Here is a 22,477-nt window from a genome sequence, read left to right as displayed (position 1 = left end):
GCATGCATTCAACTTTCCCAATGGATTCTATTGGATCTGTCACAAGGACATTGTGGTGGATAAATCACCAGTCTGTTTCTCTGGGAGCTTCTTACCCAAATGGACAATAATCTTAACAGACACAAGTTTCTTAGGTTGGGACACAGTAAATGGGTCCAGGAGAGCACAGGTTGTTTGGGTTCCACGGGAGGCAAGTTTACAGATTTAAATGTATTAGAAAACCATGCAGAGCTGGACCCTTCTCAAGTAGGAGACTTATCGGCATTCAATCAGACAATGTCACGGCGGTTGAATATATCAATCAAGGGGGAACACATAGTTCTCTAGCAATGGAGGTCTTTTGAATCCTAAAATGGGCAGAAATCTATTTCTGCTTCATTTATGCAATCCACGTTCTAGGTGTAAACAACTGGGAAGTGGATTATCTCATTTGTCAATCCCTTCTCCCAAGGGAATGGTCCCTTCGTTTTGATGTCTGCAGATATTCGAGAAGTGGGGTCTTCCAGAGATGCACCTGATGGCTTCTCGTTTAAACAACAAGCTTCCCAGATATTTTGTGAGTTCCAGGGATCCACAGGCGGAGTTTGTGGATGCTCTAGCAGTTCCTTGGTCTTTTCGTCTGGCATACATTCTTCCTCCTACTGTCCTGCTAAAGTAAGAGATATCGTTTGTTATTCTAATTGCTCCAGCTTGGCCTCACAGAACTTAGTTTGCAGACTCAGTACAGATGTCCAGCTTTCCTCCTTGGTCTCTTCCTTTATGTCACAACCTATTACCTCAATTTCCATTTTATCGTCAAGATCTTTCAACCTGATGGTTTGGAGATTGGATGCATAATTTTGAGAAAGCAAGGGTTTTCAGATGCTGTTGTAAATACCTTAATTCAGGCTAGGAAACCTAAGGAAAATCTGTCAAAATGTATGGAAAGTTTTTTTCTTTCCTGGTGGGAAACTCAATGTTTTAATTTCCCCTCTTTCAGGATTCGAAGAATTCTGCGGCTCTTACAAGAGGGTTTAGAAAAGGGCTTATCAGCTAGCTTTTTGAAGGGTCAAATTTCTACTCTCAGCAAAAAGGGTGTCTGAATTGTCTGGGCTTTTGTGCAAGCCTCCTTATCATGTTTTCCATCAGTGTAGGCTCTTTTTTTTTAAGAACAATTTTTTTTTTTTTTTTTTTGCCAAAGGTAGTTTCTTCTGACATTATCTGTAGGGAAATGCTAGTTCCCACCCTTTTTTGTACTTATCCTAAAATTTCTAAAGAAAGACTTTTACATAATGTCTGTCTCCCCTTTGCCCCATTATTATTATCAGTTATTTGTAGAGCACCAACAGATTTTGCAGCTCTAAGCCCATTAACACTTTGCTACACTCTTCTTACTTCCTCCTCTCACATGAGCAGAGCTTCTCACACACTGCTTGTAGCCAGGATCATATTCACAGGGCAGTGTGTCATAACTTTAGCTCTATGGTCTATATAAGCTAATTCATTACCTTGGTAGCCACCTGGAGCAGTAGGAGTAAGAAGCCAGCATGCCAGCAGCACATTACCGAAACATAGTAGGCAGACACAGCTGGTTGATTTTAGGCTGCTTTTATAATATTTATTAGCTTCTACAGATACAGCAGCTAAACATTTGACACTGCTCTTTGAAATATAACTGTCTGCCAGTTACTATTTGTGTTATGACTCCACAAGAGGTATGTAAATAATTTTAGTGAAAAAGTTACCTTTTTTTATTTTTTAAATTGATCACATTTGGCAGCAAACGGTGGCATAAAATATACCAAAATGGGCCTAGATCAATATCTTTGGTTTGCATCTAAACAAAAATACATATTTTTTTGATAGGTAAATAAAGAACAAAAAACAAGGCTCTGTTTAAGTGGAGTAATAGCAAAACTGCTAAAAATTCTCTCTTCGGCAAGATTTTCTCTGAAATTTACGGCCCTTAAAGGGCCAGTAAACCTAAAAAATAATGTTATATAATTCTGCACATAGTGCAGAATTATATAACATTATATTAGCAGCAGCTTTATAAAACCTAATATTCCCTGTGAATTTTTATAAAAAATTACCGTTTTTCTTCTGAGCGGGTCTGTTTTTATAACATTGCGCATCTGGCCAGCTGTCTAGTCACAGCCCGGCCTGACCACGCCATTATACTCAGTGCAGCTCGCTCCCGTTGTCAGACAGAGCAGGAGCGAGCTGTAATGGCGTGGTCGGGCCAGGCTGTGACCAGACAGCTGGCCAGATGCGCTCTGTGATAAAAACAGACCCTCTCAAAAGAGCACAGAGAGCGGGTCTGAAAAACGGTTATTTCTCCTGTTAAGTGTAGTCAGTCCACGGGTCATCCATTACTTATGGGATTATATCTCCTCCCTAACAGGAAGTGCAAGAGGATCACCCAAGCAGAGCTGCTATATAGCTCCTCCCCTCTACATCATACCCAGTCATTCTCTTGCACCTAGGGCTAGACAGTCTAATTTTCGTGCCTTTCGTAACTTCAAGGCAGGAGCAGCATCAACTTCCACCGCTCCAAAACAGGAAGGAACTGTTGCTCGCTACAGACAGGGCTGGAAACCTAACCAGACCTGGAACAAGGGCAAGCAGGCCAGAAAACCTACTGCTGCCCCTAAGACAGCATGAAGTGAGGGCCCCCGATCCGGAAACGGATCTAGTGGGGGGCAGACTTTCTCTCTTCGCCCAGGCTTGGGCAAGAGATGTCCAGGATCCCTGGGCGTTAGAGATCATATCTCAGGGATATCTTCTGGACTTCAAAGCTTCTCCTCCAAAAGGGAGATTTCATCTTTCAAGGTTGTCAGCAAACCAGATAAAGAAAGAGGCGTTTCTACGCTGTGTACAAGACCTTTTACTAATGGGAGTGATCCACCCAGTTCCGCGGTCGGAACACGGACAAGGGTTTTACTCAAATCTGTTTGTGATTCCCAAAAAAGAGGGAACCTTCAGACCAATCTTGGACTTCAAGATCCTAAACAAATTCCTAAGAGTTCCATCGTTCAAAATGGAAACTATTCGGACAATCTTACCTATGATCCAAAAGGGTCAGTACATGACCACAGTGGATTTAAAGGATGCCTACCTTCACATACCGATTCACAAAGATCATTACCGGTACCTAAGGTTTGCCTTTCTAAACAGGCATTACCAGTTTGTAGCTCTTCCCTTCGGGTTAGCTACTGCTCCAAGAATCTTTACAAAGGTTCTGGGTTCTCTTCTGGCGGTACTAAGACCGCGAGGAATATCGGTAGCTCCGTACCTAGACGACATTCTGATACAAGCGTCAAGTTTCCAAGCTGCCAAGTCTCATACAGAGTTATTTCTGGCATTTCTAAGGTCACATGGGTGGAAGGTGAACGAAGAAAAGAGTTCTCTATTGCCACTCACAAGAGTTCCCTTCTTAGGGACTCTTATAGATTCTGTAGAAATGAAAATTTACCTGACAGAGGACAGGTTAACAAAACTCCTAAATGCTTGCCGTGTCCTTCATTCCATTCCACACCCGTCAGTGGCTCAATGCATGCAGGTAATCGGTTTAATGGTAGCGGCAATGGACATAGTACCCTTTGCACGCCTGCATCTCAGACCACTGCAATTGTGCATGCTAAGTCAGTGGAATGGGGATTACTCAGATTTGTCCCCTATGCTGAATCTGGATCAAGAGACCAGAAATTCTCTTCTATGGTGGCTCTCTCGGCCACATCTGTCCAGGGGGATGCCCTTCAGCAGACCAGTTTGGACGATTGTAACAACAGACGCCAGCCTGTTAGGTTGGGGCGCTGTCTGGAATTCCCTGAAGACTCAGGGATCATGGACTCAGGAGGAGAGACTCCTTCCAATAAACATTCTGGAATTAAGAGCAGTTTTCAATGCCCTTCTGGCTTGGCCTCAGTTAGCAACTCTGAGGTTCATCAGGTTTCAGTCGGACAACATCACGACTGTGGCTTACATCAACCATCAGGGAGGGACAAGGAGTTCCCTAGCAATGTTGGAAGTCTCAAAGATAATTCACTGGGCAGAGTCTCACTCTTGCCACCTATCAGCGATCCACATCCCAGGCGTGGAGAACTGGGAGGCGGATTTCCTAAGTCGCCAGACTTTTCATCCGGACATTTTCATTCAGACAAGGTAGTTCTGCGTACTAAACCTGGGTTTCTACCTAAGGTAGTCACTAACAGGAATATCAATCAAGAGATTGTTGTTCCATCATTGTGCCCTAACCCTTCTTCAAAGAAGGAACGACTTCTGCACAATCTGGACGTCGCCCGTGCCCTGAAATTTTATTTACAGGCAACTAAAGATTTTCGCCAAACTTCTTCCCTGTTTGTCGTTTATTCTGGACAGAGGAGAGGTCAAAAAGCTAGACTGCTGGACAGCAGCCTCCTGAAAGAATTACAGCTCATTCTACTAGAGCTGTGGCTTCCACTTGGGCCTTTAAGAATGAGGCCTCTGTTGAACAGATTTGCAAGGCTGCAACTTGGTCTTCACTTCACACTTTTTACAAATTTGACACTTTTGCTTCTTCGGAGGCTGTTTTTGGGAGAAAGGTTCTTCAGGCAGTGGTTCCTTCCGTGTAAAGATCCTGCCTGTCCCTCCCGTCATCCGTGTACTTTTAGCTTTGGTATTGGTATCCCATAAGTAATGGATGACCCGTGGACTGACTACACTTAACAGGAGAAAACAAAATTTATGCTTACCTGATAAATTCCTTTCTCCTGTAGTGTAGTCAGTCCACGGCCCGCCCTGTTTTTTATGGCAGGTCTAAATTTTAAATTAAACTCCAGTCACCACTGCACCCTATAGTTTCTCCTTTCTCGTTTGGTTTCGGTCGAATGACTGGGTATGACGTAGAGGGGAGGAGCTATATAGCAGCTCTGCTTGGGTGATCCTCTTGCACTTCCTGTTAGGGAGGAGATATAATCCCATAAGTAATGGATGACCCGTGGACTGACTACACTACAGGAGAAAGGAATTTATCAGGTAAGCATAAATTTTGTTTTTTTATAAAAATTAACAGGGAATATTAGGTTTTATAAAGCTGCTGCTAATATAATGTTATATAATTCTGCACTATGTGCAGAATTATATATCATTTTTTAGGTTTACTGGCCCTTTAAGGGATTAAAGGGGGTATGACCTTTTACAGAACACTGTCCCTTTAACTTAGTTTTTCAAACTGCTAATGGTATAGTTGATAAACACGCATTCCACACTAAATCCGCATCTGTGTCCAATTATGACTGCACATTTCAAATGCATTAAACAACTTTCGAATTTAGTTCTATTATCAAATTTGCTTCATTCTCTTGATATCCTTTTGCAGAAATAGCAGTAACGTACTACAAAGTGCTAGCTGAAACATCTAGTGTACCGATCACCAGCTAGCTCCCACTAGTGTAGGATATGTTTATTCTTTTTTAAAAAAGAAGTGCCTTAAAATTACAAGCTTCTAATTGTCTGAATCATGCAAGTTTAGTTTTGATACAAGCCCTACCAATGTGAAGTGGAAATATTTACATATAACTACTGTGCATTCAAGTCTAACTGAACAGACATTAATATCCAGTATATAGCATCAAAACACTACTTATTACCCCATAATAGCAAACATATACCGAAACACTGTTATCACTATACTAATAAGGATTGTCCTGTTCATTATTCATGACACACATTACCTCGTTACCTGCCACCTCTCAATATAGCAACACATTAAAAATGAGGTTGAAAGTTTGTGTGATAGACTACCATTTCTACTGCACAACAGTGAATTTGAAATACTATATATTTAGTAGTCACAAAAAAGGTGGTTCAGAACAAACTCTAAATGGTTTATTCCCCCCATTCTTCTGGTGTTTTCCCAAAAAACCTCCCCTGTATCAGGATCACAATGACTACAGCTGTTTTTCATTAGTTTTCAGTACAATGCGCTGGATGATATACTTTAATACAACCTTATTGTCTTAAAGGACCAGTCAACACAGTAGATTTGCATAATCAACAAAAGCAAGATAACAAGACAATGCAATAGCACTTAGTCTGAACTTGAAATGAATAGTAGAATTTTAAAAGTTATGTCTGTTTCCACGCCCCCTGTACCATTTGAGAGCCATCAGCCAATCACACATGCATATACGTACCATGTGACAACCATCAGCCAATCACAAATGCATATACGCTTATTCTGTAAATTCTTGCACAGGCTCAGTAGGAGTTTAAATATAAAAAGACTACACTTCTTTAATGGAAGTAAATTGGAAAGTTGTTTAAGATTGCATGCTTTATCTGAATAATTGAAGTTTAATTTTGACTTGAGTGTCCCTTTAAGTGACCTGAAACATTTTTATTTTTTTGGCTCCCTTTTTCTGTAGTGTAACTCTGAGAATTTTTTTTTTTTTTTTTTTTTTAACAGGGAGTGCACTGTTCATCACAAGCCAAACTGTACAACATAGTTTTTTTTAACAAAATCAAAAAGTGACTAAGCCTTTTCTTCTTAACTAAAAAGTCCAGTTTGGCTTCTTCAAACAAGATAGGTGGTGGGGAAGTTTGGCCTTGAAAACAATTGCAGCAAGCAAAGTGTTTTCTCAACCCGGTGATATGTTAATTTATTTGTAGGATGCAGAAAAGTAATGTAATTATTATTGTCCCTTTAGCTCAAACTGGCCATGCATAACCTGTTTGATAAATAACTAATACTTAATAGAAGACCATTATCAGTACCTGCCTTCAGTATTTGTGCCACAATTTTATAAGTAAGCAGACCAACCACTTTAAGGGCAAAAATATATCTCTGTGGTTTTCTCCTTTCACCAGGGAATGACAATCCGCCCTCTGGTTGAACTATTGGCTGTAAAGAAGAAACAGGAGACCAAACGTTCAATCAATGAGGAGATCCACACTCAGGTGACTATGCTCTGGTTTGATCCATCCTGTCAAATTATTGTCTTCACTCCTTCTTCCTTTTTTCTTTTCATCTTCTTCCTTCTTTTCCTCCTCTTCTTCATCTTCACACAGCCCTTTAGTTTCATACCATCACTAGTTTCATTCTTTTTTTTTATCTCAACTTTCCTTATTTCTTCCTGCAGTTTCTTGATCACCTTCTAACTGGTATTGAGGATATCTGTGGGCACTATGGTCATCACCACTGGAAGGATAAGTAAGTCAAACATAATTCATTAGTATATGTTTGTTCTGAGTATCAAGAACCAGTGCATGCACTGTGCCGAAACAGAAAATGTCTGAATGCTAAGCAGTATGTCTTTCCTATCAGAGGGTACAATTGCTGTAGCACATATGGTGATTTATATACAGGATACTCATCCTATTCTATCATATAGGTTGAACCGTTTCAATAAGATGTATGTGAAGAAATGCCTTATTGCTGGAGAGAGATCTACAGAGCCACAGCTCATTGCGTTCTACCATAAGATGGAGATGAAGCAGGCAATAGAGCTGGTGGAGAGCGGGGGCATTGGGAAGATCCCCTCAACTGTGTCTACTGTGTCCATGCAGTGAGTAACATAGGGAGAATTTAGAGTGTACTATAGCTACTATATGCTGATCATACGGGGATTGTAAGGGAGTAACTGTAAGGTGGTGTTTGAACTGGACTTTCTAATGCACAAATGAAATGCTCTAAGTCTTTAGGTTGTGTAATTTTTTCATTACTGACTCCAGCTTACTATGCAGGTGGTTAAACACATTGGTAAAGACACACTTTTGAACTGCACACACTATCTCCTGAGCAGAAAATGGATAGTAAATTGTGGCTACAGGTGACTGCTGCTCCTGATTGACTCACCAGCTGTGTTCTGCTCGGGAGTTAAACATAATGTGGGGTTTTACCTGTGTGTTTAACCACTTTGCAGTGGTTAAATAAATATAATGCTGTGCTCACTTATGACACAGTCTAGCAAATTAGTTTGTAATTTTTGCTTTCAAATGTGTAGTGGAAGTGGGTTTAAGTGATGGAAAGGTGTGCATTTGCAGGTGCTGGAGATCTAGTTACCTTTCAGTGTGAAATAAATGGAGGTTCTTTTGTTTCTTTGTGTTTTTGGGATCTTTTATTTCTATTGTAGATAGGATTTAATTTTAAAGCTATTTATTTTTTTATTTACTAGTTCTCCATGTCCAGTGTTGGGTGTTTAAAGGGACAGTATACACCAATTTTCATATAACTGCATGTAATAGACTACTATAAAGAATAATATGCACAGATACCGATATAAAAATCCAGTATAAAACCATTTAAAAACTTACTTAGAAGCTCCCAGTTTAGCACTGTTGAAAAGGTTAGACTGCGACACACACACTGAAATGGTCTGGAAGGCAAAAAGAGCAGACTCCCCCCCCCCCCCCACATATGAAATGACCCTTTACACAAACAGGAGCAAGCTGGAGTAGGTAGACAACAGTTTACTTCTAAAACTTTGGGGCTTGGTTAGGAGTCTGAAAATCAGCACAATGTTATTTAAAAATAAGCAAAACTATACATTTTTACAAACAAAACCCTGTATGGGCTATATAAATGCATCATTATTATGCAAAGAAAAATCTAGTGTAAAATGTCCCTTTAATTTTAAAATCATATGCAGACTTTGTATGTCTGTTTTCCCACAGGAACATTCAACCAAAGCTAAAAGAAAGAATAATCCCAAGTCTTTCCAAAGTTAAAGAGGAGGAGATTCGTAAGATCTTGCGCACTAATTTGCAGAAGACCCGACAAAGGGTAAGCTCTTGAACCCCCTCACTTTGCTGATGAAAAATAAAGAATGTTAACTTAATATTGATAAACATTTTATAGCTAAGTATTAGAATACTCAGTTAACTCTTTCTGTAAATAGCTGCTCAATGTATTGGTTTCTTTGTGTACCAAACCCTATTTAGCTTATGGAAACTCCCTCAAAGCTCACTAAAAAAGTCTGTTTTGGCTAAGGGCACCATCCTATATTAACAAAAGTAATATTGCCTTTTTCGTCACCACAGCTACGTTCCTACAATCGGCATACTTTGATGGCAGACCCTTATGAAGAGGCCTTCAGCCAGATTCTGCTCCGCAAACAGAAAGCACATAACATGGAGCAGCGGGTGAGTTAATAAGACTGGTGAGAATTAAGAGAGTGATGTGACGAATAAATGAGGAAAACTTACCAGTATATATAATGAGAAATCACATATTACAAAAGTGGCAAAGACTAGGAAAAAAATGTGATGGAAACATCAATGTAGGGAAGAGTGCTAGGGTTAAATGAGAGCGAGAACATTTAGTGACTGGGTTCAGATAAAGTAATAGTGAAGCAGAAGTTTAAAATGGGAAATGGTTTTTGTTGATGGAGGTGGTTAATGGTTAAGAAGATAACTCATCCTTTACTGTTTCTTCCAGGTGACACATTTCCTGACTGTTCCTGCCCATAAGCTGGATTCTCCAACTCTAACAAGAGCTCGTGTGGGTTCAGGTAAGTCTATGCAAGATGGAACAATCAATCTGATGCTCAAGAGTCAAGTTAACAAATCTGCCTATTGTTTTATATAGTATACCCTGCCTTTACTCGGTTTACTATTTCTTTCCTATGGCATGTAGAGTCCACGACTTCATTCCAATTACTAGTGGGATATTCAACTCCTGGCCAGCAGGAGGAGGCAAAGAGCACCCCAGCAAAGCTGTTAAGTGTAACTTCCCTTACCTATAATCCCCAGTCATTCTCTTTGCCTCGATGTGCGAATATGGTGTCTGAAGATATTTAATCCTTTTATGGGTACTTTTCCCTGCAACCAAGGATTGGGGGTCTAGCTGTGTCCACGTCAATCTCTTAAGTAAGAGTAGTGGTGGCTTTTAGCAGTTAGAAGGCGGCCAGGTAGTCTTTGCTTTACTTCTAACAACTTGCTACCCCTTTGTATAATGCCAGGGTTGGTTACTCTGCTCTTTCTTTTACTACAGGTCCCTGACAGAGAGTGGTGTGTCTGTCACACCTAAGTAGCGGTTTTCCCTGCAGCTGGATCCACAGGTAAGTGCCTTTGCCTTCTAGGTACTGAAGGACAGCACTTTAGAGGTTAAATCCTCAAGTGGATCTATTTGGGAAAAAATCTATACTTTTATAATAAATACATTTATTTGGGCAGTTTTCTGCAGGCACTTTTGTATGTTTAGAGAGACTAAGGGGTTAATAAATAGCAGATTGCTAGGATTTTCACCCTACTCTTAGACTGGCTGAAGGAAGGTTTTTTTGAGCTTTATTTTTTCAACATTCTTCCCCTTATTTTGTTTGAAATAAAAGGTCTGGTACAATAGGAACTAAGTTTTTATTTATACGTTTAGTCACAGTCGATAAAGGACGCGCGCTTTTATTTTCTTAAGCTGCTCACATGATTCTCCGCTCTTCCGTTGCTAACACATTCGCATTTGAAGAACGGAGCTTGTAGAACTATTGCAGCTGGTGATTTCTGATGATAGGATCATCTGTCAGTGAGGAGAAGACTTTTGTTCACTGCTTGAGAGTCCCTTTTCCTAATACTAGTGGAATATTCAGGCCCCAGTACGTTAGGGCGTCTATGTGGCCTGAGGGCTTAGAAGTGTGCGAGGTTCTCCTTTTCTAAAGTTATTACAATTATAGCACTAGGTATATTTGCTTTAAGGATATTATATATTTTATATTTAGTCATGCACAAGTTCCGTTATAATGGACACAGAACAAGATTCATCTATTACATTAGATAAATGTTTACTTGGTTTGGAGGCTCAGATTGTGCTCCCTATGCAATTTTGTTCCTCATGCTTATCTAAGACTTTAAATTTAAAGACAAATTACTCCCTTCAGAGCCAAATGTGTGTCATGATAATGCTGTTCATGACATGCCTCAGGTTTCTCCTCAAACGTCTCAATCATTAGTAGTTTCACATACAGTGCCCTGCAGTTCCTCTCACCCTCCTGGGGTGTTTATTTGCCAGGAGATTTTGCTGCACAGATAACTTCTGCTGTGTCAGCAGCTTTATCTGCTTTCCCTCCTTCAGGTAAGCATAAGAGCAAATCTAAACATTTTTCTGCCTGTAAGGTTTCTGACCCCTCTAAATCTGCGTTGGTCAACCTTTCCCAGATGTCTGATGAGGAGGATACTTCAGTAGCTTCTGATGGTAAAATCTCAGACTCTGAAATGATGGGGGAAAATTCTTCAGAATCTGAAGAAGTTAATTTCAGATTTAGGCTTGAATATCTCTGGTTGCTTCTGAAGGAGGTTCTAGCTACTTTAGATGACTCCAAACCGGTTGCTGTCAATCCTAAAAAGTCCTCTAAACTTATTAGAGTTCATGATTCTCCCTCATCCGTGGATGTTTTTCCTGTTCCAGACAAGATGTCTGAAATTATAGCTCAGGAATGGGATAAGCCAGGGGTTCCTTTTTCCTCTTCCCCTGTTTTTAAAAATGTTTCCTTTTGCTGACTCCATTCGTGACTCATGGCACACTGTGCCTAAAGTAGAAGGAGCTATCTCTACTCAAGCTAAAAGAACCACCATTCCTATAGAGGATAGTTATTCCTTTAGGATCCCATGGATAAGAAGCTAGAGGCTTACTTAAAAAAGATGTACATCCATCAAGGTTTACAGTGGCAACCTGTGGCAAGTATTGCTACGGTTGCGGAAGCAGCATCTTATTGGTGCGACGCCCTGTCTTATCTGATATCAGAAGAGACTACGATAGAGGAGATCCAAGATAGGATCAAAGCACTTAAACTGGCCAATACCTTTATCTGTGATGCCAACATGCAAGTAATTAGACTGGGAGCTAAGATATCTAGCTTCACTGTTCAACAAATTCCTCAGGGTTCCGTCCTTCAAGATGAAAACTATTCTCATTCCATTCTTTCTTTGGTTCAGGAAGGTCATTTCATGACGACCATAGACCTGAAGGACGCGTATCTTCATGTTCCCATTCACAGGGATCATCACCCGTTTCTAACGTTTGCCTTTCTGGACAAGCCTTTCCAATTTGTTGCACTTCCGTTTGGTCTTGCAACGGCTCCCAGAATATTCACAAAGGTTCTGGGGGCTCTTTTGGCAGTGGTCAGATCCCAGGGAATTGCTGTGGCGCCTTACCTAGATGACATCTTCGTTCAGGCGTCATCTTTTCAACTAGTAAAATCTTATACAGAGATATAGTTGTCTTTTCTACATTCCCACAGAGGGAAAGTGAATCAGGAAAAAAGTTTCCTTGTTCCAGCTACAAGGGTGTGTTTCTTAGGGACAATTATAGATTCCCTGTCCATGAAAATTTTCCTGACAAATGTCAGGAAATCCAGACTTCTTTGTGCCTTTCTCTCCAGTCTGTTCTTCCATCAGGGGCTCAATGCATGGAGGTGATTGGTCTGATGGTTGCTTCCATGGACATCATTCCTTTTGCTCGGTTCCATCTGAGACCTCTGCAACTACGCATGCTCAGTCAGTGGAATGGAGACCATTCAGATTTATCGCAGAGGATAGATCTGGATCACCTAACAAGAGACTCTCTCGTGGTGGATTTCACAGGAAAATCTGGCTCGGGGCACTTGCTTCCTGAGACCTTCCTGGGTGATTGTGACTACAGACGCCAGCCTGTTAGGCTGAGTAGCAGTTTAGGGTTCTCTAAAAGCTCAGGGCCTGTGGACTCGGGAGGAGTCTTCTCTCCCCATAAACATCTTGTAGTTGAGATCAATCTTCAATGCTTTGACAGCTTGGCCTCAGTTATCTTTAGTCCGGTTTATCAGATTCCAGTCGGACAAGATCACCTCATTCGCTTACATCAACCACCAGGGAGGAACTCGGAGTTCCTTGGCTATGAAGGAGGTGACTTGCTTTCTGCAGTGGGCAGAAGCTCACGATTGTCTCCTATCTGCTATCCACATTCCAGGGGTGGACAACTGGGAGGTGGATTTTCTGAGCAGACAGACTTTTCATCCCGGGGAGTGGGCTCTCCATCCGGAAGTGTTCTCGATTATAACCCTCAGGTGGGGGGTTCCGGAGTTGGATCTGATGGCGTCTTGTCAAAACGCCAAGCTTCCAAGCTATGGTTCAAGATCAAGAGATCCTCAGGCCGCTCTGATAGACGCTCTAGCGGTTCCTTGGATCTTTTCTCTGGCATACCTGTTTCCTCCGTGCTCTCCTTCCACGAGTCATTGCTCATATCAAACAGGAGAGATCATCTGTAATTCTAATAGCTCCTGCATGGCCTCGCAGAATCTGGTTTGCGAATCTGGTGAAGATGTCTTCTCTTCCACCGTGGGGGTTACCTCTGAGGAAGGACCTTCTACTTCAGGGTCCATTCTTCCATCCAAACCTGGATTCTCTGAAGCTGACTGCTTGGAGATTGAACGCCTAGTTCTGTCTAGACGTGGTTTTTCTGAAGCGGTCATTGATACTATGCTTCAGGCTCGTAAACCTGCTGCAGGATTTACCATAAGGTATGGCATAAATACCTTTTTTTGGTGCAAATCTAAGGGTTTCTCCTGGAGCCGGGTGAGGATTCCCTGAATTTTATCTTTTCTTCAGGATGGCCTGGAAAAAGGTTTGTCAGTCAGTACTCTGAAGTGTCAGATTTCTGCTCTGTCTATTCATTTGCTCAAACGTCTGGCAGGTTTGCCAGACGTTCAAGCTTTTGTTCAGGCCCTGGTCAGAATCAGGCCTGTGTTTAAACCTTTCGCTCCTCCTTGGAGCCTTAATCTCGTTCTTGAAGTTTTGAAGCAGGCTCCGTTTGAGTCGATGCATATTATTGTTATAAAATTATCTTGGAAGGTTTTGTTTCTTCTTGCTATTTCTTCCGCTCGTAGAGTTTCGGCTCTGCAGCGTGATTTCCCCGTACCTTATTTTTTATGCAGATAAGGCGGTTCTCCGTACTAAATTAGGTTTTTTTCCCTAAGGTTTTGTCGGATTGTAACATTAATCAGGAAATTGTTGTTCCTTCTTTTTGTCCTAATCCTTCTTCCCATAAGGAACATCTTTTGCATAAGCTGGGTGTTGTGCATGCTCTAAAATTTTATCTTCAATCAACTAAAGATTTTCAGCAATCTTCTGCCCTGTTTGTTGTTTTCTCTGAAAAGCGTAAGGGTCTGAAGGCCACTTCTTCTACTCTTTCCCTCTGGTTAAGAAGTATTATTCATTTAGCTTATGAGACAGCTGGACAGCAGCCTCCTGAGAGAATGACGGCTCATTCCACTAGGGCTGTCTCCTCGTCTTGGGTTTTCAAAAATTAGGCTTCTGTGGAACAGATTTGCAAGGCGGCAACATGGTCCTCTGCATACGTTTTCAAAATTCTACAAATTTGATACTTTTGCCTCGGCTGAGGCCTCTTTTGGGAGAAAGGTTCTTCAAGCGGGGCTCTTCAAGCGGTGGTGCCTTCAGTTTAGGTACTCCTGCTTTGTTCTCCCTCCCTTTTCATTCTGTATCCTCTAGCTTGGGTATTGGTTTCCACTAGTAATTGGAATGAAGTTGTGGACTCTCCATGCTATAGGAAAGAAAAAGAAAAATTAGCTTACCTGATAAATTTCTTTCCCGTGCATGGGAGAGTCCACAACCCCACCCTCTATTTAATTATAATTCGGCAGTTTTTTGAGTAAAGCTCAGGCACCTCTATACCCTTGTGTTTCTACTTTTTCCATTTTCCTTTGGCTGAATGACTGGGGATTATGGATAGGGGAAGTTACACTTAACAGCTTTGCTGGGGTGCTCTTTGCCTCCTCCTGCTGGCCAGGAGTTGAATATCCCACTAGTAATTGGAATGAAGTCATGGACTCTCCATGCCCGGAAAGAAATAAATTTATCAGGTAAGCATAAATTTCCTTTTTTAAAGTACGCTCACTGTTAACTTAGCCCTACACAGCGAAGTGTCCCTATTCATCAAGTTGCATTAATTTCAATAGGTGAAGACATCTCGCTGCGACTGCCCCTTTTTAAAAGATATTTCTACCAATGCAGCCCCTGCGAGGGTCGGCGTAAAAAAAACACATCTGCTCTGGCGAGTAATCAATAATCGGCCCCTAGTCTGTGATGCACCCTTACATAAGGGAATATCTATCAACATTTTGAAATTGGTTTAACTATATTTGAATCATTCCAGCAGATCTCCTGGCACGCATAGTGTTAATTGCATGATAGTGACTGTGTGACTAATATCTTGCTTTTAACTAGCAAACCTCAGACATAAAATTGTATATTGAAACAGACTTAATAATTACTTTGTCTGATTTCTGCCAGAGGTTACTTGGATAATAGTAATTAAGCAAATAAGCCTAGGGCCTTAATTTGGCAAGCGTAATACAGCATCGTGGATCTCCAAATGAAATTGTGAGCTGTTCTTGTGCATAACTTAGAGTGCAAACTGTGTGAGACATGGGTTCATATTAATGGTGTGTTGAATAATTTGTTAAAGGGGCATTGTAATGCAACAGATGCACACTTAGACATGATTGGTAATGCACAAATGACAAATAAGAGCATGTATATTGTTTCTTGGCATGAGAATTGACCATTTTGGGATTACTAAAGCAGGTAGCTTACCCTTTAATGCAGTTTTCTTCTGGAATAATATGATATTCAGTCTACTGTTGAAATAGTTGACTAACATTTGCAGCAGTTTTTAAAAAAAGTTGTTATAATGCTGAGGTGACCAATTGCAATACAATGAACCAACAAAGGTAGCAATGACTCTGCAATACGCACTAAACCACAGGAAATGCAGTCTGTCACACGTGCTGAAAATGTAGTAATCAAGGTGCAGTGATTATAAAACCTGATAGTGTAACTATGAGTAAAGAAAAGTTAATCCGTGGCATAATAGCAAATCAGTCAGTCATATTTGCATATTTAGCTACAAATGAATCATCACCACATAGAACATACATTCTTCATTACTTGGTTAACATTTAAAAGGACTTGAGACCCAACATTTGGCCTTGATTCAGATTCTGATTTGCTTGATTCTCTTGGTACTCTTTGTTGAAAAGCATGCCTAGGTAGGTTCAGGGCGTGGGAGCTAGCTTCTGATACATAACTGTACATATCTGCCTCTTGCCATCTACTTACCAATATGTTCAGCTAGCTCCCAGTAGTGCATTCCTGCTCCTTTAACAAAGAATACCGAGAGAAAGAAAGCAAAATGATAGAAGTAACATGGAAATTTGCTTAAAGGGACAGTCTACACCAGATGTTTTATTTGTTTTAAAAGATAGATAATCCCTTTATTACCCATTACCTAGTTTTGCACAACCAACCAGATTGTTATATTAATACACTTTTTACCTCTTTGATTACCTTGTATCTAAGCCTCTGCAGACTGCCCCCTTATTTCAGTTCTTTTGACAGACTTGCATTTTAGCCAATCAGTGCTGACTTCTAGGTAACTCCACATGCGTGAGCACAGTGTTATCTATATGACTCACATGAACTAACACCCTCTAGTGGTAAAAAACTGTCAAAATGCCTTTAGATAACAGACGGCCTTCAAAGTCTAAGAAATTAGCATATGAACCTACTAGGTTTAGCTTTCAATTAAGAATAGCAAGAGAACAAAGCAAAATTGGTGATAAAAGTAAATTGAAAAGTGGTTTAAAATTCCATGCCCTATCTGAATCATGTAAGTTCATTTTGGACTAGACTGTCCCTTTAAAAATGTATGCTTTATCTGAACCATGAAAGAATATTTTGGGTTTCATGTCACTTTCAGAGGGCCATTTTATACTTGCACCAGCAGCGCTGAATGGATATATGCATAGCCAACAATCAATGGTCATATTCAGCTCTAGAGCTAAAGTCTATTGCAGCTATGCTATTCCTGAGCTGATGAGAAACATTTATTCATTTACTATTAAAAATTAAAGCTGTTATAATTATTGCACTGGAATGTCCCTTAAAAATAGACTTAAAGGGACTGTCTACGCCAGAATTTTTATTGTTTCAGACAACCAACACAGTTATATTAATGTACTTTTTACCCCTGTGATTACCTTGTATCTAAGCCTCTTCTGACAGCCCCCTGATCACATAACTTTTTATTTATTATCTATTGACTTACATTTTAGCCAATTAGTGCCATGTTATCCACAACCCACAGGTGTGAGCACAATGTTATCTATATGGCTCACATGAACTAGCAGTCTCCTGTTGTGAAATGCAAATAAAAAAGTGTGTGATACGAGGCTGTCTATAGTGGCTTAGAAACAGGCAGAAATTTTGAGGTTTAGAAGTTATAAAGTATATTAATATAACTATGTTGGTTGTGCAACATGAATGGGTAGTTAAGGCGTTATCTATTTTTTTAAACAATAACAATTTTGGTGTAGACTGTCCCTTTAATGAAATTATTTATATGAAATGATTGTGAATATTGCTGAGCCTATTCGGATTGTAACAAGTTTCCACTGTGGCTCACAATTATGTTTTATTTATAACACCTAAAGTGTGTATTTTTTATTCTGTGCAAAGAGACTGCTGCATTTAAGTGGAGCTAGATGTGTAATTTTGTATGTGCAGCTGTCTACAGTTATGTATGATTTGTTACTGAGGAATAATAAATAGTAAGCCTTTCTCATGGACAAGTATAATTAGCACAGAAGAGACCATTTTATTTGAGCAAATAAATACTTAATAGTATAACATTTTCTGTTATTTTTTAAATGTATCTTAAAGGGACACTTAAACTATGCTTATGAAATGTATTTTGTATTTGATAAAATTAAATATTGATTTAAAAAAAAGAAAAGTTTTTTTTTTTTGCACAACTTTATCATTAAATCAATTTAAGTTAAATGATTTAATTAATTAGTGATTTGGATATTTTAAACCTTAAGCACTAAATACACTCTAAAAGCATAATATTGAGGTTATTCCCCTACATCCCTTTAGTCATGGGGGAATTGTGATTGTGTCTCTCTTTCTCTCTCTCTAACCCTCTGTGTGTGATTGTGTCTCTCTTTCTCTAACCCTCTGTGTGTGATTGTGTCTCTCTCTCTCTAACCCTCTGTGTGTGATTGTGTCTCTCTCTCTTTATTTCTCTCTCTCTAACCCTCTGTGTGATTGTCTCTCTCTCTCTCTCTCTCTCTCTTTATTTCTCTCTCTCTAACCCTCTGTGTGTGATTGTGTCTCTCTTTCTCTCTAACCCTCTGTGTCTCTTTCCCCTGTCTCTCTCTCCCTCTCACCCTCTCACCCTGAGTGCTTTTCTGTGTTTCTGTCTACCTTTTATTTATTTAATTAATGAATTGGTAGTGCCATCTGATGGTGTGGCTTTATTTAAAGGGGTGGGGTCAAGCGCCCCACCATCTTTAAATTTCACCAGCCGCCACTGGATCAAGACATTTTTATATTTACTGAATAATGAAAGAATCTATAAGCATAATTTGCAGCATTAAAGTAAAAAGTATGTTTTAAACATATTTTAATGGGCATGGATTTCTAGATCTCATAATCAGAGCAAGCATTTTATCTGGCAAGAGTTTCGGTTACAATCCTTTTAGACTAAAATCAGATGTTTACTAAGTTGACCAGTTTTCCAAGACACCATTTAAAGGGACATGAAACCCATATGTTTTCTTTCTTGATTTAGAAAGAGCATGCAATTTTAAATAACTTTCCAATTTACATCTAATATCTAATTTTCTTCATTCTTTTGATATCCTTTGTTGAAAATCATATCTAAATATGCTCAGTAGCTGCTGATTGGTGGCTGCACATAGATACCTCATGTGATTGGCTCACCCATGTGCATTGCTATTTCTTCAACGAAGGATATCTAAAGAATGAAGGCGTATCCTAGCCACTGCCTCACCAGCCTCTGACGTCACTGCACGTCACACACATATATATATATATATATATATATATATATATATATTTATTTATATATGTATGTGTGTGTGTATATATATATATATATATATAAAACCTTGTTACACTTCAGGAGGTTGTCCCTGGAGTTTGGTAGGTTTATGGCTTATGGTCAGGGGATTTCCACCATTATAGCACAATCTATTTGAGACATGACCTTTCATCTTTCAAATGAGTTGCCTCTTGACACCCCTTGGATGCAGGTGAAAGGTGATCACCATTTAAAATGGTTTTCACTTGCCCAACAGATCCCACAGTTTCATACTTTTAGCCATGAACTGTTTGAACATACCCTGATCTGTGCTGTCAGTGGAAGGTTGATTTTCATCATGTTGTTTTTTACTTTCTTCCAGGCCCTTACAAGATTTTCCAGTTTTTAATTTGCATTTCATTTCAGTTTTAATCTTATCCTTTTTGAACTATGACACAAGTTTTTCAAGTTAACTTTTAAGACAATTGTTTGTGCTTCTGTTTTTCTCCTTTGCTGCTCTTCAGGATCATGTGGTTCTTTCATTTTTAAAATAAATCCAGAAATATTTGGTATTGTATCTCATCAGTTTTAATCCTAACAAAGTAGTCCTTTAAAGAGACAGTTTACACTAAGATTTTCTCCCCTTTATTTTGTTCCCAATTAATCATTTTACCTGTTGGAGTGTATTAAATTATTTACAAATATTTCTTTTACCTTATATCAGCAATTGAAATATCTGAATTTGCCTGTAGTACCCTACTTATACTGAAAGTTTTACAAAAGCTGTGTAAACATACCCAGCAGAAGAAATTGCACTCCCAGTGAGAGGTGGGTGAGATAAGTAATACAATGTTAATTTCCAATTGTTCTCTCTAAGGCCCCAATTCTAAAAAGATCCTTTGGCTGGTGAGATTTTATAAGAATGCTCGCCAGCATCTCTATTTCCCTGGTAGAGTAATATAAAGCCACTTTTACCCTGAAAACAGGGTGTCTCACTAAGGGGCGTATACTGCATTTTTGTATGGGAAGGAGAGGCATCTTACAAAACCTTTCCCACAAATATGCGCAGGAAACAATGATATTGTTAAGGTGCAAAATTTGTAACGAAATTGTTCACCAAAATCATATTTCTTTCCTATGGCATGGAGAGTCCACAACGTCATTCCAATTACTAGTGGGATATTCATCTCCTGGCCAGCATGAGGAGGCAAAGAGCACTCCAGCAAAGCTGTTAAGTGTAACTTCCCTTACCCATAATCCCCAGTCATTCTCTTTGCCTTTGTCAGTGGAGGATGTGCGAAGATGGTGTCTGAAGTTATTTAATCCTTTTATTGGTACTTTCCCCTGCAAGCAAGGATTAGGGGCTATGCTGTGTCCATGTCAATCTTTTTAGTAAGAGTAATAGTGGCTATTAGCAGTTAGAAATCGGCGAGGTTGTCTTTGCTTTATTTTTAACATTATTGCTACCCCTTCATAGAAAGCCAGGGTTGGTTACTCAGCTCTTTCTTTTTCTTCAGGTTCCTGATAGAGAGTGGAGTATCTATCACACCTAAGAAGCTGTTCCTGCCCTTCAGCTGGATCCACAGGTAAGTGCATTTGCCTTCTAGGTACTGAAGGACAGCACTTGGGAGGTTAATCCCTATTATGGATCTTCATATGGGACATTATTTAGAGTCTATAGCTCAAAGTGTGAGTTTTTTATTTGAGGATAATAGTGCATGAAGAGTGTTACAGGATGCAAAGTTGGTTTTATTTTGTCGGTCAGAAACGCGCGCTTTTTCAGAGGTGCAGTTTCTTTCTCCAACATAGGTGTGTCCGGTCCACGGCGTCATCCTTACTTGTGGGATATTCTCTTCCCCAACAGGAAATGGCAAAGAGCCCAGCAAAGCTGGTCACATGATCCCTCCTAGGCTCCGCCTACCCCAGTCATTCTCTTTGCCGTTGTACAGGCAACATCTCCACGGAGATGGCTTAGAGTTTTTTAGTGTTTAACTGTAGTTTTTATTATTCAATCAAGAGTTTGTTATTTTAAAATAGTGCTGGTATGTACTATTTACTCTGAAACAGAAAAGAGATGAAGATTTCTGTTTGTAAGAGGAAAATGATTTTAGCAACCGTTACTAAAATCGATGGCTGTTCCACACAGGACTGTTGAGAGGAATTAACTTCAGTTGAGGGAACAGTGAGCAGAATTTTACTGCTTGAGGTATGACACATTCTAACAAGACGATGTAATGCTGGAAGCTGTCATTTTCCCTATGGGATCCGGTAAGCCATTTTTATTACAGACAATAAATAAGGGCTTCACAAGGGCTTTTTAAGACTGTAGACATTTTCTGGGCTAAATCGATTCATATAATAAACATATTTAGCCTTGAGGAATCATTTTAATCTGGGTATTTTGTAAAATAATATCGGCAGGCACTGTTTGGGACACCTTATTCTCTAGGGGCTTTCCCTTATCATAGGCAGAGTCTCATTTTCGCGCCGGTATTGCGCACTTGTTTTTGAGAAGCATGACATGCAGTCGCATGTGTGAGGAGCTCTGATACATAGAAAAGACTTTCTGAAGGCGTCATTTGGTATCGTATTCCCCTTTGGGCTTGGTTGGGTCTCAGCAAAGCAGATACCAGGGACTGTAAAGGGGTTAAAGATAAAAACGGCTCCGGTTCCGTTATTTTAAGGGTTAAAGCTTCCAAATTTGGTGTGCAATACTTTTAAGGCTTTAAGACACTGTGGTGAAATTTTGGTGAATTTTGAACAATTCCTTCATACTTTTTCGCAATTGCAGTAATAAAGTGTGTTCAGTTTAAAATTTAAAGTGACAGTAACGGTTTTATTTTAAAACGTTTTTTGTACTTTGTTATCAAGTTTATGCCTGTTTAACATGTCTGAACTACCAGATAGACTGTGTTCTGAATGTGGGGAAGCCAAGGTTCCTTCTCATTTAAATAGATGTGATTTATGTGACACAAAATTTAGAGAAAATGATGCCCAAGATGATTCCTCAAGTGAGGGGAGTAAGCATGGTACTGCATCATCCCCTCCTTCGTCTACACCAGTCTTGCCCACTCAGGAGGCCCCTAGTACATCTAGCACGCCAATACTCCTTACTATGCAACAATTAACGGCTGTAATGGATAATTCTATCAAAAACATTTTAGCCAAAATGCCCACTTATCAGCGTAAGCGCGACTGCTCTGTTTTAGATAATACTGAAGAGCATGAGGACGCTGATGATATTGTTTCTGAAGGGCCCCTACACCAGTCTGAGGGGGCCAGGGAGGTTTTGTCTGAGGGAGAAATTTCAGATTCAGGGAAAATTTCTCAACAAGCTGAACCTGATGTGATTACATTTAAATTTAAGTTGGAACATCTCCGCGCTCTGCTTAAGGAGGTGTTATCCACTCTGGATGATTGTGAGAATTTGATCATCCCAGAGAAACTATGTAAAATGGACAAGTTCCTAGAGGTCCCGGGGCCCCCAGAAGCTTTTCCTATACCCAAGCGGGTGGCGGACATTGTAAATAAAGAATGGGAAAGGCCCGGTATACCTTTCGTCCCTCCCCCCATATTTAAAAAATTGTTTCCTATGGTCGACCCCAGAAAGGACTTATGGCAGACAGTCCCCAAGGTCGAGGGGGCGGTTTC

The 22,477-nt window shown here is 39.9% G+C and overlaps 1 protein-coding gene across 1 annotated transcript in view; it reads left to right on the top strand.

Moving 5' to 3' along the window:
- The window catches only part of SLC9A1 (solute carrier family 9 member A1), a 157,729-nt gene that overhangs the window by 102,327 nt on the left and 32,925 nt on the right, over positions 1-22,477 (top strand). Inside the window, 6 exon segments of the mRNA XM_053706995.1 lie at positions 6,829-6,918; positions 7,101-7,171; positions 7,353-7,526; positions 8,635-8,743; positions 9,001-9,102; positions 9,398-9,470. Coding sequence (XP_053562970.1) covers positions 6,829-6,918; positions 7,101-7,171; positions 7,353-7,526; positions 8,635-8,743; positions 9,001-9,102; positions 9,398-9,470 — 619 coding nt within the window.

This window comes from Bombina bombina, chromosome 3 (genome assembly GCF_027579735.1).
Source record: "Bombina bombina isolate aBomBom1 chromosome 3, aBomBom1.pri, whole genome shotgun sequence".
In the NCBI taxonomy this organism is placed as follows: domain Eukaryota; kingdom Metazoa; phylum Chordata; class Amphibia; order Anura; family Bombinatoridae; genus Bombina; species Bombina bombina.
This window is presented reverse-complemented; position numbering and strand designations above follow the sequence as displayed.